The sequence below is a fragment of the Aquila chrysaetos genome, chromosome 5, assembly GCF_900496995.4.
Source record: "Aquila chrysaetos chrysaetos chromosome 5, bAquChr1.4, whole genome shotgun sequence".
NCBI lineage: Eukaryota > Metazoa > Chordata > Aves > Accipitriformes > Accipitridae > Aquila > Aquila chrysaetos.
This window is the reverse complement of record NC_044008.1, coordinates 41,016,997-41,035,597: the sequence shown is the minus strand read 5'-3', so window position 1 is coordinate 41,035,597 and position 18,601 is coordinate 41,016,997. Positions and strand designations below refer to the sequence as shown.

The window sequence follows — 18,601 nt, the reverse complement described above, 5'->3', positions numbered from 1 at the left end:
TGTCTAGGGATAAAAGGTTTGGAGTGACAGAGAAATAAGTTAGACTCATCCAACTGGAAGACAAACTTTTGGGGGTGAAATCCCTTCTTCACGGACACATGGTTTATGTATCCAAATTTTTCCAATTGCATTGGTTATTCTAAGAGAAGTTTTTCCTTCTATCTACAAACCGTAATTTCATAATTAAGTTTTTAAAAGCTGCATACACTTTTCCCTAGCTCTTTGACAGATTTTGTTTTGCAATCTAGTAATAATGTTTTAGTTTGGCAATTTAAAAGTATACAGTTCCGTATCCTACATATCCCAAAAGTTAGTGAGATTCTTCTAGAGCACTCTAAATACAGTGTGTGTCAAAACCTGAAAGAACAAAAGCTATTTTTATTTAAATAAATGCATAGCAATACATATAAACAATACAACTTCTTTTGGAGCCTGTCAGGCAAGATCCTGAGCCTGAGGATCTGATTTGTGATGACTTTTCATATGAAAAATATTCAGTAATTGCAATGACTACAGAAAGATTTTTATTCCCAATACAGCAATGTGAAAGAAGCCAAATTGTCTGTCATTCATGTTAATTTAATTACAGGACCAAATTCAATTATCCAATATAATATGCAAATGAAGTGAGTTGACAGCACATGCTAATTATATTCATTATAATAATTAAATCTAACAATGAAAGGGAATAAAAATGTAATGAAATAGAAGGATATTTTTAATTAACAAGAACATTTTAATTAGAAACTGTAATCCTATAGCCTGATATAGTATGGTTGGCTTATTGAAATATTGGACATTATTTTTATTACGCAGTTTAGTTTTACATGTCTATCCTTAGTACCATGGGACCTGTTTTCGTATGGTAGTAGATTAAATGGTGGCCAAAAAAAGAGAATCAGTTTCCTTGATCATACTTCATGCAAAGCAGATGCCTAATAAAGCCAAGCTCCGCTGCAACATGATTACAGAATCCCGTCTCGTGAAACACAGGCTGTCTAACTCTGTAGTAAACAAAAGTTCACGTGCCGATACAAAACAGACAGTGCAGTTTAGGCTTGACTAATGATGTTAAAGCATTTAAAAAATTGAAGAAACACTCCTTGCTTTTTGAAATTTTCAGTTTCATAACTGATTTATTTCTTCAGTGACAGCAGCTGCCCTGAAAAAGCTTTTGTTTTATTTTTGTTAAAACAAAATACAAAAAAAGGAAAGGAATATTACTAATATATTTTATGTGGGCAGAGTCAGCAAAATCATAGTCTTTTTAAAATAAACAGAGCAAGCACTATCAAAACACGTAGGAATGCGTTCCTTAGGAATCCGTTGTCCTCATTGCTCCTTGACAGAATCACTTGGGCCTGGACCAAAAGCCAGCCGTGGTGAAAATGCTAACTGGAACCCCAGCCACTCTCTCTGCATGTATGTAGGACCCACCGTGAGGCCCCCCCTTATTTGGGGCTCCTGGAAACTGCAGTGAAATATGAATCTCAAAGCTATATGAGAGAAAATAAGTTTCCTTTTTAATTTGCCACTCAACTAAATATAGAGACTTTTACAGATAGTGTAATAAAACCAGACAAACCTATATTACATTAAATGATTGGCATATGATGCTCTTGGAAGATTTTCTTCTATGAATGTGAAATATTTAGGAAATTGCCCTTTTATTATTTTGACTGCATAGTGGTAATAATTCACTTACTTAAATCACAGTACTACTACAGAAGGTCAATGTTGAGGTTGACAGGCTGTAAAATTTCCTTTTTAGAAATCTATCTATTCTCCAAACTGGGAAACTGCAGTTTTTTTGAATAATTAATGCCTTTTTTTCCTTATTCCAGTATGCCATTTTGGATATTTATCTCTTGATGTGGGCAGACAAAGGAATCACAAAAAGGCACACTGAAAACTCCAAACAACTATTTGTTCTTGTTTTGGTTTTTGGGTTTTTTTTTTTTGAGAGTTGAAAGGAATGAAAACTACAAAGGTTTGTAATAAGGAATACAAATTTAGAGAGGAAAAGACTTATTTAAACTACAAACATTTCAAAGCAAATGTACATCTGACTGCAAGAATAACATGAATCTGCTTTGAAATACATCAGTTATTGACTCCTTTAAAGTTTGTTCAAATCCTAAATAAAAAAAGCTATCAGGCTCTATGGAAATCTGTGTTCATAGCTCAAGTTTGGTGTATCTATTTTTATTATGCTGTTCTTTCCAGGAGTTCAAGCCTACTATTTGAAAGCTTTCACTGTGAGATGAATTTTTTATTTTTTAGTAGGACTCTGCAGATGATCAACAATGAAAGAAAAAATTGGAAGCTCATAACATAATAAGAAATTAAACCATAACTGAACGACTAGAAAGCACGTCCCTTTTCATGAAAGGCATTGTATCTTTATTGGAAATCACAACACTAACAGCACCTGGAAATAACGACCGTAAGCAAGTTGTACTGCTTTGCCTAGTAGTAAAAGGAAAAATACTTCCTTTTGCTAAAAAAACCTTCCCGGCATTTTGCAAGTACCTGAGTAAGGAACGCTTCAGTTTGTCAAAATGGGTTTTTTTAACCAAAAAAACCCAAACCAGAATGCCACCTCCTCAGTTAAACACTTGGGAATATCAGAAATTACATAAAAAGTTAAGCACGCCATGATGTCTCTTGAGATAGTACCACCAAAGCAAACCACCACAGAAGACTGCTTTTAGTGTATGAAAAGTACTAACGTACCGCGGTTGTTTAACCAAAGACCTAAACTTGACTCTCAGAGCTGCAGAAGCTACCTTTTCATCTTGAAAATTAACTCAGTCCGGGGGTAGATTAGTGATGGTACATGACCTCAACCCCCAGTGCACACGCTGAAGACTCCGAGACACTGAAAAATCACCAGCTGGGAAGCATGCCCACAGACAAACGCATTTTGCACATACTTCGTCTCTTGACTGCCTGCCGGCAGCCACCGTAGCCAGCTGCTGCCGTGGCACGGTGCCTGCTTGCCACGGTCAGACCTTCGCCCCAGGGCATGAGCGCTAAACAGCGACAGGCACTACAGACTACTCTAACTGACATCGCTGGTAGGAAATCCCTCTTCTGCGCTATTCCTGGCACGTTTATAGTTTCAAGTCCTCCATGCAATGAATCACATCTGTTTGTACTTGTGTGCCAGAAAAGAAATTTTTAAACGGCAGAGAAAATACAACATTGTTTGCTGGCACTTCTGGATGCCAGCACGACCCGTTGTGTAGCAGTGGGAATCAGAAAATGGCAGCAATATCACATGGATTTTCAAAACGACCATATTAAAAAATGTTGCCCACAGTCAGCTCCAGATCCTGCGTGGGATTTGGTTGCACGGGGTAGGAAGGCTGCAGGATCCTCCCTCCAGCTGTGGCCAAAGCCACAGAAACATTACTATATAATTACATTATATAATTATATAATACTTCTCACAGCACCGTCAGCTTTAAGATATTATAATGTTCCAATTATAGTCAAAACTGTAAGAACATTATCGGACGGCTTTTCTCTAAACCGTTGCTGACAAGTTGCAACGCTTCTTTCTTCTGCTCGTCAGCTTAACTGAGGGCACTAAGCTCCTCATCCTGAACTCCTACCCCAAAAGTGGAACAAAAACAGGAACCGGGTGTTACAAATGTGGAGAGAGTAACTTCACAGAATACAGCATTCAACTGAGTCATACCACAGATGTAGGCACCACGACGCAGGTTCTACGTACCCAGAGTCTGGTTCACATACTCAAAAATAAAGAGCTAGTGCCAACATCTGCCCTGCCCAATACACCCTGAGATGCTACATATAAGCTGAAGAAACTCAGAGATTTTTAAGACTAAAATATTTGAAATATTTTTGAAGTGGACAACAATCAAGGAAGCTAAATGGGAATTTTCACTGTTTGTTCGACAGAGTATTTGGTTTACTACTAAAAAGATTCAAGGAAAAGGATGGCTTAAACTTAAATGAGTGCTCTGGTTACCAGGGAGATGGCTACATTGGCATCTGAGGACATGTCTTCATGGCAGACTAGCTTAGTTGGCTTTAAAAGGGTTTAACTTGGGTACCACAGCCATCTGATCAAATAGACATGAAGTTAACTTGGAATTAAAAATATCAGTTGCTAAGTATATCTTGGCAGCGAGTAAGGCTACTTAAAAATCAGTGCAATGTCAGCATCATTGTCTGCATAAGAACATGGAGTTTGCTTATGGCCACATAAAATTAATGTTTTTGTGTTAAGATGCAACTTCAGCTTCTCTTTTGCAAATGCATATATTTGCACTCACAGGAATTCCAAGCGCTTCAGCAACACTGTTGAGGGGATTAGTTTTCTTGAGGGATCCATGACTAAATGTGCCCTTGATAACTTCTGATCCCATTTTCCATTTGCCTTACCTGATTATCTGTGTTGTTTACAGTAAAATAGCCCACACAAATAATGACTTCGTGTAGCAATCCTTCACAGGTATGCTGGGAACAGTACCACAGCAGAGAGCTGATAATATGCCGGAATGCAAGGGACAGTCCTTCAGCACCCACAATAGACTGAAAAAAAGGCCAAGAAACGGAAATTACAGTCTAGCAGCACGTTACAGAAATTGTGTGAGTTACATATACATCAATTGCACCCTTTTATTTTTTCTGCAAAGCATAGGGTATGTTCTTTGTTGCGATGACTTTGGAGGAGGACAGAATCGGCTCTCTTCTTTCAGTAACTTATTGTTTACAACTGGACTATAACATTAAAAGCCACAAAAACAAGAATAAATTCCAATTTTAAAGGGACACTGCAAAAATTGGATTCTGCTTAGTTGACATTCAGTGTAGCATTAGGTTGACCACTTCATTTGACATACATTACATGTTCCAGGAAAACTTAATGCTAATAATATTTCTTAGTAATAAGCAAAAGAAACCAAACCATCTTCATTTCTGCAGAAGAGCAAAACGCATTTCTCATTAATAACCGCGCTCTGAATGGAATACAAAGATTAATAACAAATAATGACTTTTCAAACATTAAAAGAAGTTAGAAACATCCAAAAGGAGAGAACACTCAGCTGCAAAGCTTCTTGGGATGTTTTTTAAAAGTAGGCAAATTGCTGTAACATGGAGATTCAGAATTAGATTTTATCTGTGCAGCCTACAGCCTCTATTTAATAAACATGTCAAACAGACAGAACGACACAAGGTCAAAGGGGAAAACTAAAGCACAAGGAATGAGCATGACAGTCTACTAACTCTAATGAAACAGCAATGCAGGCCTGTGAGAAAATCTCTTTCATTTGAGAGTTTTCTTCATTTTATACCTCGTAGCCTGTGTTAAGTACATATACATAAATCCCAGTCTGTAGTATAGTTTAGTTTTAGCATACTCCAAATCTACCCAGCGAAAGTAGAATGCTTGACAATTAAAACAGACTCAGCTGTGGATATTTTCTATCTTGAACCTCAAGCATTGTGGTAAGTTAGTGTATTTTCAAAATTTAACGCACAATACAGCCACCATTTACTGCTTTACATCATGTAAATGCCGTGTTCTTAGGTCCACCCTTATTTAATTAGTGCTATCCACGCATGCTGTGACCTAGCACTCTGGGTTTAACCTTCCCTGATAACAACAGGTCAAAGGGCACCTGAGTTTGTGTATAAAAGTTAAACTAATTTTTCAAGGAAACTATGCTTCCTTTTTAGCCAGAATTAATATCAGCTCAGGATCCTGCGTCGTTTCTCACTACCATCTTTCCATTGTTTAGACTGTCAAATTAAATGAAATATATACCCATAAGCCATCTGTGCTAATACAAACTCTAGAATACCAGACCTCTTCTGTTAATCAAAAAACCCTATTCTATAGTCCTAATATTACGTGGTAAAACTATTCCTTAGAGATAATAATCAGAGAGTACATAAACTACGCTTTTTCCCTCTGCTGTTTGCTAGCCTGCTATAGACCACAAGGTCAGAATGGACAGCAAACTGCCTCAGATGTATGTTGATTTTTTTAACATTACAGAAACAAATCACATTAATACATTGAAAGGGATAGCTGCTGAGACTACACAAGTGTGTCTGTCCGTCACAAACAACACCGTGCCTACAATTCAGTAAGACAGCTAAGCGGATACTTCCTGAGCCAAGCCCTGCATCGAGGGAGTGAATTAAATAATTCACACTGGTTAGTTTTCTACCACCCTTTAGGCAATAATTACTATCTGGCACCATTTTATGTAGAACAAACTAATGCAGATAGTGGGATTTGGGAATTAATGCTCATGGTTTGTTATAAATGCTCAGATACAATGGTAGTTGGTAGAGGGGTAAATACAGACAGTGTAAGTAGAAGCCTGTATTTTAAAAATTAATAGCGGTTTCTTGAGATAGCGGGGAGCAGCCCTTCAGCCAGCGCGATTCGCTATCGCTCCCCTACGAGCTGTAACTGTCCCAATTCAGGTCTTACTCTCTGGTATATACCTGTAATATCTACAGCAACAAATAAACATCCAGTCTCAAACCAAGAGGTACTGAACAAACCGTAGAACTACTTTGATACACCTTGATTTACAGAAAGAAAAGGGAGTTAATGGTGTGTGTAAGAGTTGTTCTACATGAAACTCCAATAAATACACTGTTTCTGTGCCCTATAAAAAAACTCTGACTGGACTGGATCCTGCAACTGCATCTGTACAGATCAATGTTGCCACATGCAAATTGCTTGTTGCTGTTATTAGAGATGCTAAATGTACTAAAAATCAAAGTCAAGAAATACGAACTGAAGGAGACTTATACCCTTACACTAAATTCTTTACTCATGCAAAGCTTGTGCTGAGTTTAATCTATTTCAGATGGAGTGTGTGGTACAACTTACATACAAATTACATATTAAATGCAACAGAAACCTGTTCTGATGAATTGTGTAAGATTGATGCTGCTAAAGGTGTTTTGCAAAGCAATGCTTTTTGACAGGTGTTTTATATTAACACAACAGCTTTGCCAATTTATCTGAGAAATACACTAGTATTTGTATTTTCTTTGTATGGCAAATGATTCATTTACACTAGAAATCTGTTCACAGAAGAAGGTTAAGAAAAGACCTTCTCAAGACTCAAAATGTGATCTTTTTGGATTTTTTTTGTGAACAAAAATTATTAAAAGTTAAATTTCCAATTTTTGGTCAATAAAATTTTACTTGGATTAAAAAAATTAATATCAAGTGATTTTCAGTTTCAGTTGTACAATCTTAAAGCAAGTAGCCACTGAAAGCACTGACAAATGTAAATTGTGGTTATAATATAAGCAAGTCCTTTCACATTGGAAAAACTGTGGTTTCGTGCTTTTGACCACGATTTTTTTTACATTTTTGGGGCTTATTAAATATAAAAAGTACTACGTTAAAAGTGACGTTTTTTGAACAGATAAGTCATGGACTGGATTCAGCATTTCATGTATTCTAAATTTTCACTTTTTGATTAAATTCATTAGCCATAGCTATATGGTGGAAACAACAACAGTTACCAATTTTATGCATGAAGAAAACCTAAACATTTAATCATGAAAGTTCCTTCAATAACTCAGATCTTAAAGACAAAACTTAGTCCAAAAGTATATACAATAATTAACATTTTCACACTAAGCAAAAGTTTCAAAACATCTGTTACCTGAAAGGCAGGCAGATCAAGAACAGCAAAACTATTGAAGAAACGTAAACTCTGAATGGCAACCTGGATTGTGTTTGCTGCATAGCTGTCTTTAGGACTCGCTGTGTTTGGATCTGAAATTGTCCCGTGGAAAAGAACACAGTACAGCATATGCAAGACTCCAACCAGATCCGTAGACTGAAGAACTGCTGTTAGTCCTGTGGGGTCCTGGCGTGTATTGTCAAATATGTTCCAAGATCTGTCAAAGAAACATTAAGCCGTCTGAGGAGGAGACCAGCACTCAGCCAGAACACTTGCCCAGGACGCAGTACTTCTAATAAGCCAAAAGTTAGAAAAACGGTAAGCTGTTAAAAAGGAAAAAACCTGATGTCTAATGTGTCAAGAAACCACAACATTTCCAGAAAATACTTTCAATAATCCGGGCACCGTCTCATGCTCTCTTTAATTGCAGTGCAGCTGTATCTTTAAATATATTTCTGCACATACGGGTCTCTTTACTCCCAAAATGGGTTCACGACACCAGCATGAGACCGTGCAGAAAATTCGACAGCTTTCAAGTTGGAAGCCTGGAGGCACTTTAGGGGCTCCATGCAAGCTCTGTCTCAGGTCAGTAGCCTACACCCATCTTTCTTTCTTGCAACAGCAGCCAGCAGAGGTGGGAGAACTCCCTGGAGCCTCTCACTGCCTCCGTGACGGGCTGCAGGCACTGGAACAAACTGCCTACCTAAGTAGCAAACTAAGTTACTAGGACCAGATGATCTTAATCAAATAGTTCTGGAGGAATTTAAGAATGAAGTGGTTGAGCAGTTAACAAAACACACTACTACTTATTTCAGTCAGATGTTATTATGGGAGACTGTACGGTAGCAAAGCACAAACAAGTATGAAACGCTCGAGACAAACCAGCGCAGCTTTACAAATGGAAACTAGGTTTCTTTGTTATCTTTTGGGTAGGCACATAAAATAACGGAGAAGGTTTTTGGCTATCTAGGATATCAGAACAGGCAGGCAAATAACTGGGGATGCCCTTTCCACTCTCACATCCAAACTTTCAAAAGCACTTAACACAATCCCTCCATGATTTGTACTGTTCATGTTCTTTCACGTTATTAATAATCCAGAAGATGATGCAGGACATTCACTACTAAGAAAGACCAAGATTATTTAACTTCCAGGGCAGTGACAACGTGTGGAAGGCAGGTAAATATAAAATAAAGCACAAAAATAATTCGACAAGTTTTATATACTCTGAGTTCTAATTCAAACCCATCATGTAAATCACCTGAACTTCATTACAGAAATACATTTAGTCTATATTGGCAATCAAAGGAAACACTAAAATACTAAGATGCAGTGAACAGTAACACTGAAAATATGTTACATCAAAATCTGGTCTTTACCTCATCTACCATGTTTCCATCTTAAGAAAAAAAAAAAGAACAAGGAAAAAAACAAATAAGTGCCAATATCAAAGTTGAGTCTATATGTTACTTTTTTATAATTAAAGGAAGATATGACAGGTGATATGAGAAGATGTTATAAAAGGGCAAATTAGATGAGGGCATCTTTCCCCTTTTATAACAAGTAAAAACAAAGGAAATGGGAAAGTAGTGGAGACAAGCACCACTTCCTAAAACAATCCACAACTCTGAAGACCTCAGTTTAACACAGAAAAGACTGGACACTCAGAGGGCTGAGAATATTCCTGTTGACCAGAATCAGTAAGGAGCTTTTCCTTGACTAGAACAGCTCTAAATGATCTTTTCAGTATCTGCATTAGAAGCACCCTGCACCACCTCTTACACGCATTCCTCCGCTCCAGTGAAGTTTCCGACACAGAGCCTAGGTAGGCTGACTAATCCTGCTTTTTATGATACGGACACTTGTCTTCAATGGAGCAACTAAACCACGAGTTCAGCAACTACCAAGTTTTGGCAATCATCATCATCATCTTCTGTCATTTTCACTTTTTCTAGTGAAGCAAAAAGAACAGGTAAGAAAGCACCACCTCACCCAAACCCAATGTCTATCAATGAGAATTTCTATTTGTAACAGCACACCATTGTTTCCTTGGACCAAAGTAAAAGAGAGAGAAACAGGCAGAGCAGGATAACAAACCTGCATTCTCCATGTCCCAAAGGAAGCCCTGGTACTGGGCTAACTTCAAATATACCTTAAATATTTTAAGAGAAGAAGGAACAACTGTTACATGAAACACCATCTTTCCAGTTATAACAGCAAACCTGAAAGCTAGTATCTATGCATTTTGTCATGGATACAATTCTTCCGTAAGGTAGCATGAGCGGGCACTAAAACCATGAGCAACACCTGGTTGCTTCAGACAGCAAGGCCAATAACCAGGTCTTTCAAACTCCCGCTGTGCCCCTGAGCAGGGACCGCTGAGCAGCTGGCTGGGGACAGTGTGCACAGCTACCGCAAGGAGGCTGAAATGCTGCAGGTGAAGGAGGGACCATTTAGGAGGCACAGGATGGTTATTTTAGCACCCAAGCTATGAAGTAGCTCTGCACAGCCTCTGAGGGGTCTTCTCGCAGCCCGGAGCCCAGATGAATACGATAGGACAGTATTTGGGTTGTACACAACTTACTCTACTAGCACCCATCTGCTTCCATCACCGTCCGCTCACATCTTTACATTTAGAAAGCAGTTGCTCAGGTGACTCACTTCTGCTTTTTATCAGTTAGATCACACGTGTAAGGAATGATCTTATCTGAAATTAACATTTATGGGTACCATTTCTTTCCAAGTTATTTCTATTTATAGTCCATGAGTGTTCAAAGCTACTGAAAAAGCTTTTAAGTACAGCATTCTCTGCTGCTACCTGAAGGATTAATGTCCCGGTCCTATTTCAGCAATACCTATTGTCCTGGTTTCAGCTGGGATAGAGTTAATTGTCTTCCTAGTAGCTGGTACGGTGCTATGCTTTGAGTTCAGTATGAGAAGAATGTTGATAACACTGATGTTTTCAGTTGTTGCTAAGTAGTGTTTAGTCTCAAGTCAAGGATTTTTCAGCTTCTCATGCCCAGCCAGCGAGAAAGCTGGAGGGACACAAGATGTTGGGAGGGGACACAGCCAGGACAGCTGACCCAAACTGGCCAAAGGGGTATTCCATACCATGTGACGTCATGCCCAGTATATAAACTGGGGGGAGTGGGGGTGGGGAATCGCCACTCGGGGACTAACTGGGTGTCGATCGGCAGGTGGTGAGCAATTGCACTGTGCATCATTTGTACATTCCAATCCTTTTATCATTACTGCTGTCACTTTATTAGTGTTATCATTATCATTACTAGTTTCTTCTTTTCTGTTCTATTAAACCGTTCTTATCTCAACCCACGAGTTTTACTTCTTTTCCCAATTTTCTGCCCCATCCCACTGGGTGGAGGGGGAGTGAGTGAGCAGCTGCGTGGTGCTTAGTTGCTGGCTGGGGTTAAACCACGACACCTATGCTGCACAAAAAACACACAAGATTGCAAAATTACTTCACAAATCTTTGAAAGAAGCAATCAGATCTTTAGGTGAGACACAGTAAGAACAAAAGCAACGTAGCTGTGCCTATTTTCCAGTACCTGTGTTGTTACACAAGTGACTCCATTACCACCAGTCACCACTGGACCTCCAACTCTGCAAGTTAGCAGTCAGCCATTTGTAAAGAGTCAGCTGAAGACAAACATGTCTGACTTCATTGTACAGGTTCCAAAACCAGCGTGTTCGTTTAATACTGTGGTAGCCAACTGAACACCTAACAATCCTTAAAGAAAATGTGCCACAAAACCAGCCATGACAGTGCTTTAGAAGGCCACCGGCGTAGGATTCTCTCAAAATACATGTAATAACATTGAAAGACAAGCTGAAGTACATTAAAAAGATGATTAAAATTATGATTTGACGCCACTTACCTGCCGTAAAAGAAGAACCACAAACATTCAGCTGGTGATTTGTAACACTCATAACGACCCTAACATTTACCCCATGAAGAATAAAAAAAGTGGGAAAAATACTAGAGCTCGAAACGCGTTTTGGGTGGGGCTACGCTGCACAACAATTTATGGCATTACTTTCGTTTTCCTACACCTGGAATCCGTGCCCAAAATCTTTATTTTGAAGCTCTGTGGTCTTTAAGTGAGTGTGTTTGAATGGAGTCAGCAGAGACACTTCCTGAACCATCATGTGGCCTTGCCAGCTGTGCCTTTACGCAGATTCCTGCTGCATAGTTTCAAGTCCTTTGGCACGTGAATCTGGCTGCAAGCGAGGAACGAAAGTGGATGGCTGCAAAAGGAGGGTGAGCTAACAGCTCTGGGACCACCATTTTTACAACTTTGCTTTGCGTGTCTGTGGACTCCTTAGTATTCCTCACTTCAAAATACCTCCTGATGTCCAATTATTTCTTTTGCAGTATGCAGTAGCCAAAATGCGCTGTCACTTAACTACACTCAGGTAACTAGAATGTTTATTTCCACAGTATCACGTGAAAGCACAGCTCCTTTTGCCAACCAGTATTTCTTAATTTCAATCTTAGCTTTTTCAACAGGACAAAACAGAAAAAAACCACTCATGGTCAAATGATAACCCCAAATTAATTACTGTGTATGATATCTCACAGAATTTTTTGTGACTATATACAATGAGAAGATTGACCAATTTTACCAAAGGTTAAAGTTAGCTTGCTTTCAACTCTCACTCCATCACTATTTTTAAACAACTCCATATGAAAAAGCTTACATTGCTGGATGAAATCCTTTTACCATTTTGTGCTGCTCTGAAGCAGTGAATGAATCAAAATATACATAAAAAAGTCAATTGTAAAATAACTCAAAATGCACACATTATTTTTTTCACAGAAAAGACCAGGAATTTTAAAGTTATACCACAGGACAAAGCTGTTAAAAAAAAAAAAATCTCACCGTTAGAAATGTTTATTTTTGATGTTGCCTGTATTACAGTTAACGTGTATATGAACGGGCCACTGGCTCCTGTTGGTTTTAACTGTCAGTTATAATCACTTTAAGCCTAAATGTTTACAATAAAAAGGTAAAAGACGTTATTCATACTGGTTGTGGGCTTTAAAGTAGAAAAAATGTATATGGGAAGTTGGAAAATAAAGCATGAACCTTTGCGTAATACTGCATTGAGTGATTTTGCTCAAGCCTGTACAACAGTGGATTTCATGCATTTAGCAGATTTTTAGTCCACCTCAAAGGTAAGCCCAGTGAAAATCCAGTGCTAACTGTCAGGACACAGACTGAAGTAAAAGCCCATAAAAACCCTAATAGCATAAGATGACAACGTCACACAAGAAACCTAGGTTTTATGTAACTGAAGTTAAGAGAGGAGATTCCTATAGATGTACCTCCTATTAATTCTCCTATTTAAAGAAGCTTACTGTGTCTGTAGCAGCTGCCAAAGTAAAATAGTCAGTATCGGACAAAACCCCTTCAATTAATCACTGAAGGGAAGCGAGACTTACCAGATTTTTTACATTGGCTTATATAGCTGGGAAAACTGATTTGCTTTCAAACTTTACCATGTCTCTATATTTAACACAGAAAAACAGGCAAATATTTATATTACAGTCAAACAACCTGCAGGATCTTAAAAAGAAGAGTTTAATGAAATGCAGGGAATTTTCATTATGGGTTGCCATTACGATTTTCAGCTTCTGCCATCAAGGAGTCTCAGGAATTGGTACAGGGTTTATGACTAAAAAAAAAGGTTAAGAATTTTAAAATGTGGATATATCCATCACAGGAAAGAAAGATACTAAACAGTGGTACTTCATTGCTTAAAATATACCACTATTTATTAAAAACAGGAATTCAATACAGCTTGATGAGAAACAGCATACTCTGTGGAACAAGTATAAAACTACAATTTCTCCAAGCTTCAATATAAGCAAACTGTTTATATCTGAAAATATATTGTTTTAAAAACTGAGCTAACAAGCAGACAAGCCTCTCTTAAGGGTATACATTATAATGTTTGTATATTTGAAATATATACTCCTGATTAAAAACATGGAGCCAAATGGAAACGTGAGTTTTCAAAAGGCTTAGAGTATAATCTGTTTTTTTTTTTTTGGTTTTGCGTTTTTTTATTATTAGGATTTAAAAACTATCATGTGTACTTTTTGCTTCTAAATTATGTTATTTAGAACGAGATGTCAAAATGAAGAGGCAAAATAATAATAAAAGAAGTATAAAGAAGTATTTAGCACCCATCAGACCTTGTTATAATTCACACTGTCAAGCTAGGAATCACAGTACTGTGTAAAAGCAATGATTTGAAACTTTTTAGTAATTTCAAGAACAAGTTTTAGTTAGTTTACAGTACTTGCTGGATCTGCTGTCCCTTGGAAGTGGGAGAAGCACAACCAGCGTTCAGGCAGACTTGCATCTGATTCGCCATCCAACAGCTGAAACAGACGTTATCTTAATTACTGTAATAAAACTGAAAACAAACCAGCCTACTTCCTTGCGTATCTGTGACATGACAGTCACTATTTTCCTGGATCAAACCCTATATATCTGCAGCTTTCTGCCACTGCAGCTTGTAATCCACAACTTCATTAGCTGTTGACACAGATTTATATGTATTCCACCGCTGTTTTGAGATAACATATAACAGTAACAATTTACTGTTCTGCTATGACATTCTACTTTCCTAGATTAACGAGGGAGCTTGCAGACATTTCTTATATCAAGAAAATAGCAAAATTTTGAAAAAGTTGATGTCCCAAGAAGCTACGTAATTTGAGGGACTATTATTTGCGATATTCTCCTTATGCAAAACTCACTCACCTCCTTGCGTCTGTGTTATTGCTAGTCCACTGTACTGCTCTTAGGGTGAACATTCTTCCTTAGTGATTAACCCTTACACTGCACTACTCCTGATAGTTTCCTCCTGCTGTTTGCATTAACTCTGTAGTTAGTATGAATTTCTTCATTCATACTAATGGGCAAAAGCAAAATAAGGCATTAACAGTAGTCCTCCACAGAGTAACAACTAAACTTCTTGCACAGAAATCTTAGTTCCAAAGACTTATAGGGAAGAAAAGGATACAGATTTGATGACCACTGGGCAGTACAGGAAAGATCCTTGCTATGCTGACGAAGGACTTGCTGTAGATTTTCTTACTTAAGTCTTCACTCCTGCTTTTAGGGAAGACTGAGTTGGGGCAGCATGGCCATATTTTTATTAATGCTCCTTGCATTCCATGCCTGCTCACTGTTTTCTGTCTTGTGTTTACAAGCCAAGCATACTCCATATGTGTATTCAGGACTCAAGGGCTCAAAATAGGCTTTCTATCTCTCATAGTTACAATAATAAACTCTGGGAAACAAGGCTATCATCCTGAACATTGCTACTGGACATCTGGAATTGGACACAAATTGCAAGAGAGATTTATATGGCTATATAAACCACTGTTATTCTGTATAAAGTCTATTTAATATTTTGCTTTATTTCAGGTTAATAAAAATGTCTCTGTTTTCAATTTTGGCTACTGTTACTCTTAATGGTGAGCAAAAAACAGTTAAGCATTATCACAGCTACAACTTTCAAGCCTAAGTATCAAACGTCAGGTTCATCTTTTGCTCAGCAAACAGAGATAGCTCAATATTCAGACATGCTGCATTTTATGATTTCTCACTACATACAATAAGGGACAATACCCTATCTTCAGGTCTTATACACCTTTTTTTTTTTTTTTTAACTCATCAGGGAGAAAGGAGCTTTCACCTCCATTGCTAGCAACGGATGCAACACAGCATGAGAAAAATGGGACTTCCAGTTGGAGGTCTCAAGTCACCCTCACATATTCTCACTATGTAACAGATGAGGGTATAAAAATTATCAAAACAAGGTTCACATAGGGTTACAAGTTATTAACGTTTTCAACAAATGATCTTTTATACACGTTACACACTGTTTGGAAAACGTGCTATTACATCCACAGCAAAACTTCAATTAGAAGAATCAATCTAGCATTTATTAGCCAGTACCAAAAATGATCATTTGAGAAGTAAGATCAATATAAAAGTTAAATCTTTTTAAAGACCTAGACCATTAATGAAAAGAAAATCCCTCTCTCATACTAAGATATGTTTATAACACATGTTCAGAATGGATTCCCTCATTTCAATAACTTTTTATGATGTTAAAATTGAGAATCCTCCAATTTATGTTTCTACATTAGCAAGACCTTCCTTTATTGTATCTAACTCCATGATTCTCGACTTTTTTTTCCATGTCTACCTCGGGAATAAAAAAGTATCTTAGTTTATGTCTTAAAATTTTTATCATCTACATTATATCAACCATAGACCTCATTTAATACTTAATGCTGAGATACATATATGATACAATTTGAGGCTATTCTCTAATAATCATTACTGTTGTGACATCTTGCCTGATGTAGAGGTACGTGCAGGGAGGTACTTGACTGAGATCTCTTCTCTGCCTATAAAATTGTTTTCCATGAAGTAACTGCCCAATTAAACAGTGGGTATCAATTCAGAGCTTGGATTAGAAACATTCCGCTAAGTTTGGGAGTTTTACGAAACGTTCTTGTGAGGAAGACAGGAAAGCCTAGATTGACAGCTCTTCCTACATCAGAGCTCCAGAAATGGCCTAACATACTTTGTACCCACAGGACAGAATCTCTTAATAGTTTAAAACTTAAAGAGCGTTTAACTTCTGGCCCTCTGGGAATATCGCAGATTACAGTTGCAGTAAAGTTCGTAACAGCCTGGTGGTATCTGAAAGCAAAGGAGGAGGGTCACGCAGCACTCGGCCGTTTCTGGCTCATAACGGATTTCATTGTTGCAGGCACCGTGGATGGTTGGAGAGCCCCGAGGTGGTCCCCGGTGTGTCAGCCACGCAGCGACTACTGTCCTATCAGCTTCCCACCATGCCACTCAGTGGCGCACCACGCAAAGATCTGCACACAGCTTAAAGAGCGCTGCATAAAAATACTCTAAAGCATTTAATATGGAATGACAACTTTTTACATGACAAAAAACAGCCTGAAATAGTTCTATCAGAAAAAACAATTTTGCGCCCCCCGCTGTCACTAATTGAGGAGCATAAATTAGTTCCCAACCCGGAAACATTCTATATAGGAGGTTATATCAAAAGAACAATTCCAAATTGCTCTGCAACAATGGTGAAAGCCTGATATTATTTTGGCAAAACTTCTTTTCACGCCACAGTGTCAGAGCACTGGTACTTGCTAGACTTTTTTTCCTCTCAGTAACAACTTCAAAAGTTTTATGATGAGAATGGTTAGTTACTCTGATGTACAGAGAAGTGTAATATGGCATGTTTGTTTGGTGCTCAAACATGTATTAACAGACTTGGAGAATGAGAAATGCCGGATTCTGACTGAATAGGCTGCACTGCCTCCTACTATTATTTACCACGAATGAAAGAGGCATCTGTATTTCTCACAAAGAGAGGCCGCCTTTTGTGCTGCAGATCATGTATCACACAACATGTATTACTGTATCGTGACATATTTAAGAATTCAATAAATTTGAGCTGTTTCTGCCACCTTAATCTGTGTTTGGCAATACCTTGTTCCATCTAAATCACCTTGAATACTAAGGACTTCTGTAACATGACAGAATTACACTCTGCATTCACTTCTTACATGAGAGCGGGCTCAGGTGATGAAAGGCATTTAATTTAAACTGCCCTTCTAATCAGTTACACCAAAGCTTTTGATCTAAAAGTGAAAGACAACAGTTTTGAAATCTCCAAGTTCATTCCTCTCATTTCTTTTCATGCTCAAATGAACAATTCAACCTGGGAATCAAGAACAATCAGCACCTTTGGATAAAACTCAATGTGTTGCTATTATAAGTAGGTAGTAAGATCAGATACTTCTTGGCGTAACTGTGAAGAAAAATGCTCAAACCTCTAAAATTGTTCTTCTGCTACAAAGGACAGATGTTCTTGAAGGAAGTACTTGCATAGTGCTGTATTATTTTGGGGTGCAAAGATCTCTATCATGCGAGTGAAACATGCGCCTGCTTCAGAAATTGTAAATACTATATTACTCACTCTTGTAGCTAGAACTATTATTTCACTAAGAGAAGGGTGATTTTTATTGGGTTTTTTTAGTATGCATTTGACTTTTGGCAGCGCTGTTCTGGAATGTAAATGCCAAGTTGGCAGCTTTCAGAAAGGGAAATGTCAGTAAGTTGGGATGGTCTCTTTGGGCTCATATTTCTTGCAGTTCTTTTTCCATGGGCCTGTGTCCCTAGGTTACCAGCAACAGCTCTTAGCTACAGCTTTGTTTCTTATTTTATGTTTTATTAACTCTGGCTTTTCTGCCCCAGCATCATTTTACCCTTCAGGAATTCACTGTAAAGTTCTGTCAGCCTTGTCTTTTCCTGAAATGTATAACAGTCTAATGGTGGTAGGTTCTAGTATGTGCACCCCAAAGCTCTGAAATTTTGACTCTCACGGTGTCAGGCTGTCCTAAGCTGTAGATTATAGAAGTCCAGATTTGCTGGCAGATACATACCTCATGCTTACTCCCCACAACCCTGGTTAGGTTACGATAACAAACATTTTGCATCAGAAAATTCCCTGACAAATCTAGTAATACTTTTATTTATAAAAAATGTAATCCCCTTACTGACAGTGGTATTTTAAAGAACAGGAGCTGAATTAGGCTGCTCTAGAGACAAATCAATTAAGAGTTGATTTTAGCTGATAATAAAATACCTCTTGAAGTCCTTAGGACTGGACACTTAAAATTGGCAGTGATAAAACCCTCTCTGTAATGATGAGTAAAGGAGATAAAGTTTGCAATTCTGATAAATGACTTACAAGAATCAAGACTCAGTGCAGGTAACTAATTACAGTTCAATGGGAAAAAGGGTGAGCAGACTGAATTT

At 37.9% G+C, this 18,601-nt stretch overlaps 1 protein-coding gene across 7 annotated transcripts in view; it reads right to left on the bottom strand.

Moving 5' to 3' along the window:
* The window catches only part of SCAPER (S-phase cyclin A associated protein in the ER), a 170,930-nt gene that overhangs the window by 16,724 nt on the left and 135,605 nt on the right, over positions 1–18,601 (bottom strand). For all 7 annotated transcript variants that reach the window (XM_030013421.2, XM_030013418.2, XM_030013419.2 and 4 more), the window contains 2 exons: positions 7,680–7,917; positions 4,417–4,566 (listed from right to left, as the gene is read on the bottom strand). In XM_030013421.2, coding sequence (XP_029869281.1) covers positions 4,417–4,566; positions 7,680–7,917 — 388 coding nt within the window. The remainder of the gene's footprint in view (positions 1–4,416; positions 4,567–7,679; positions 7,918–18,601) is intronic.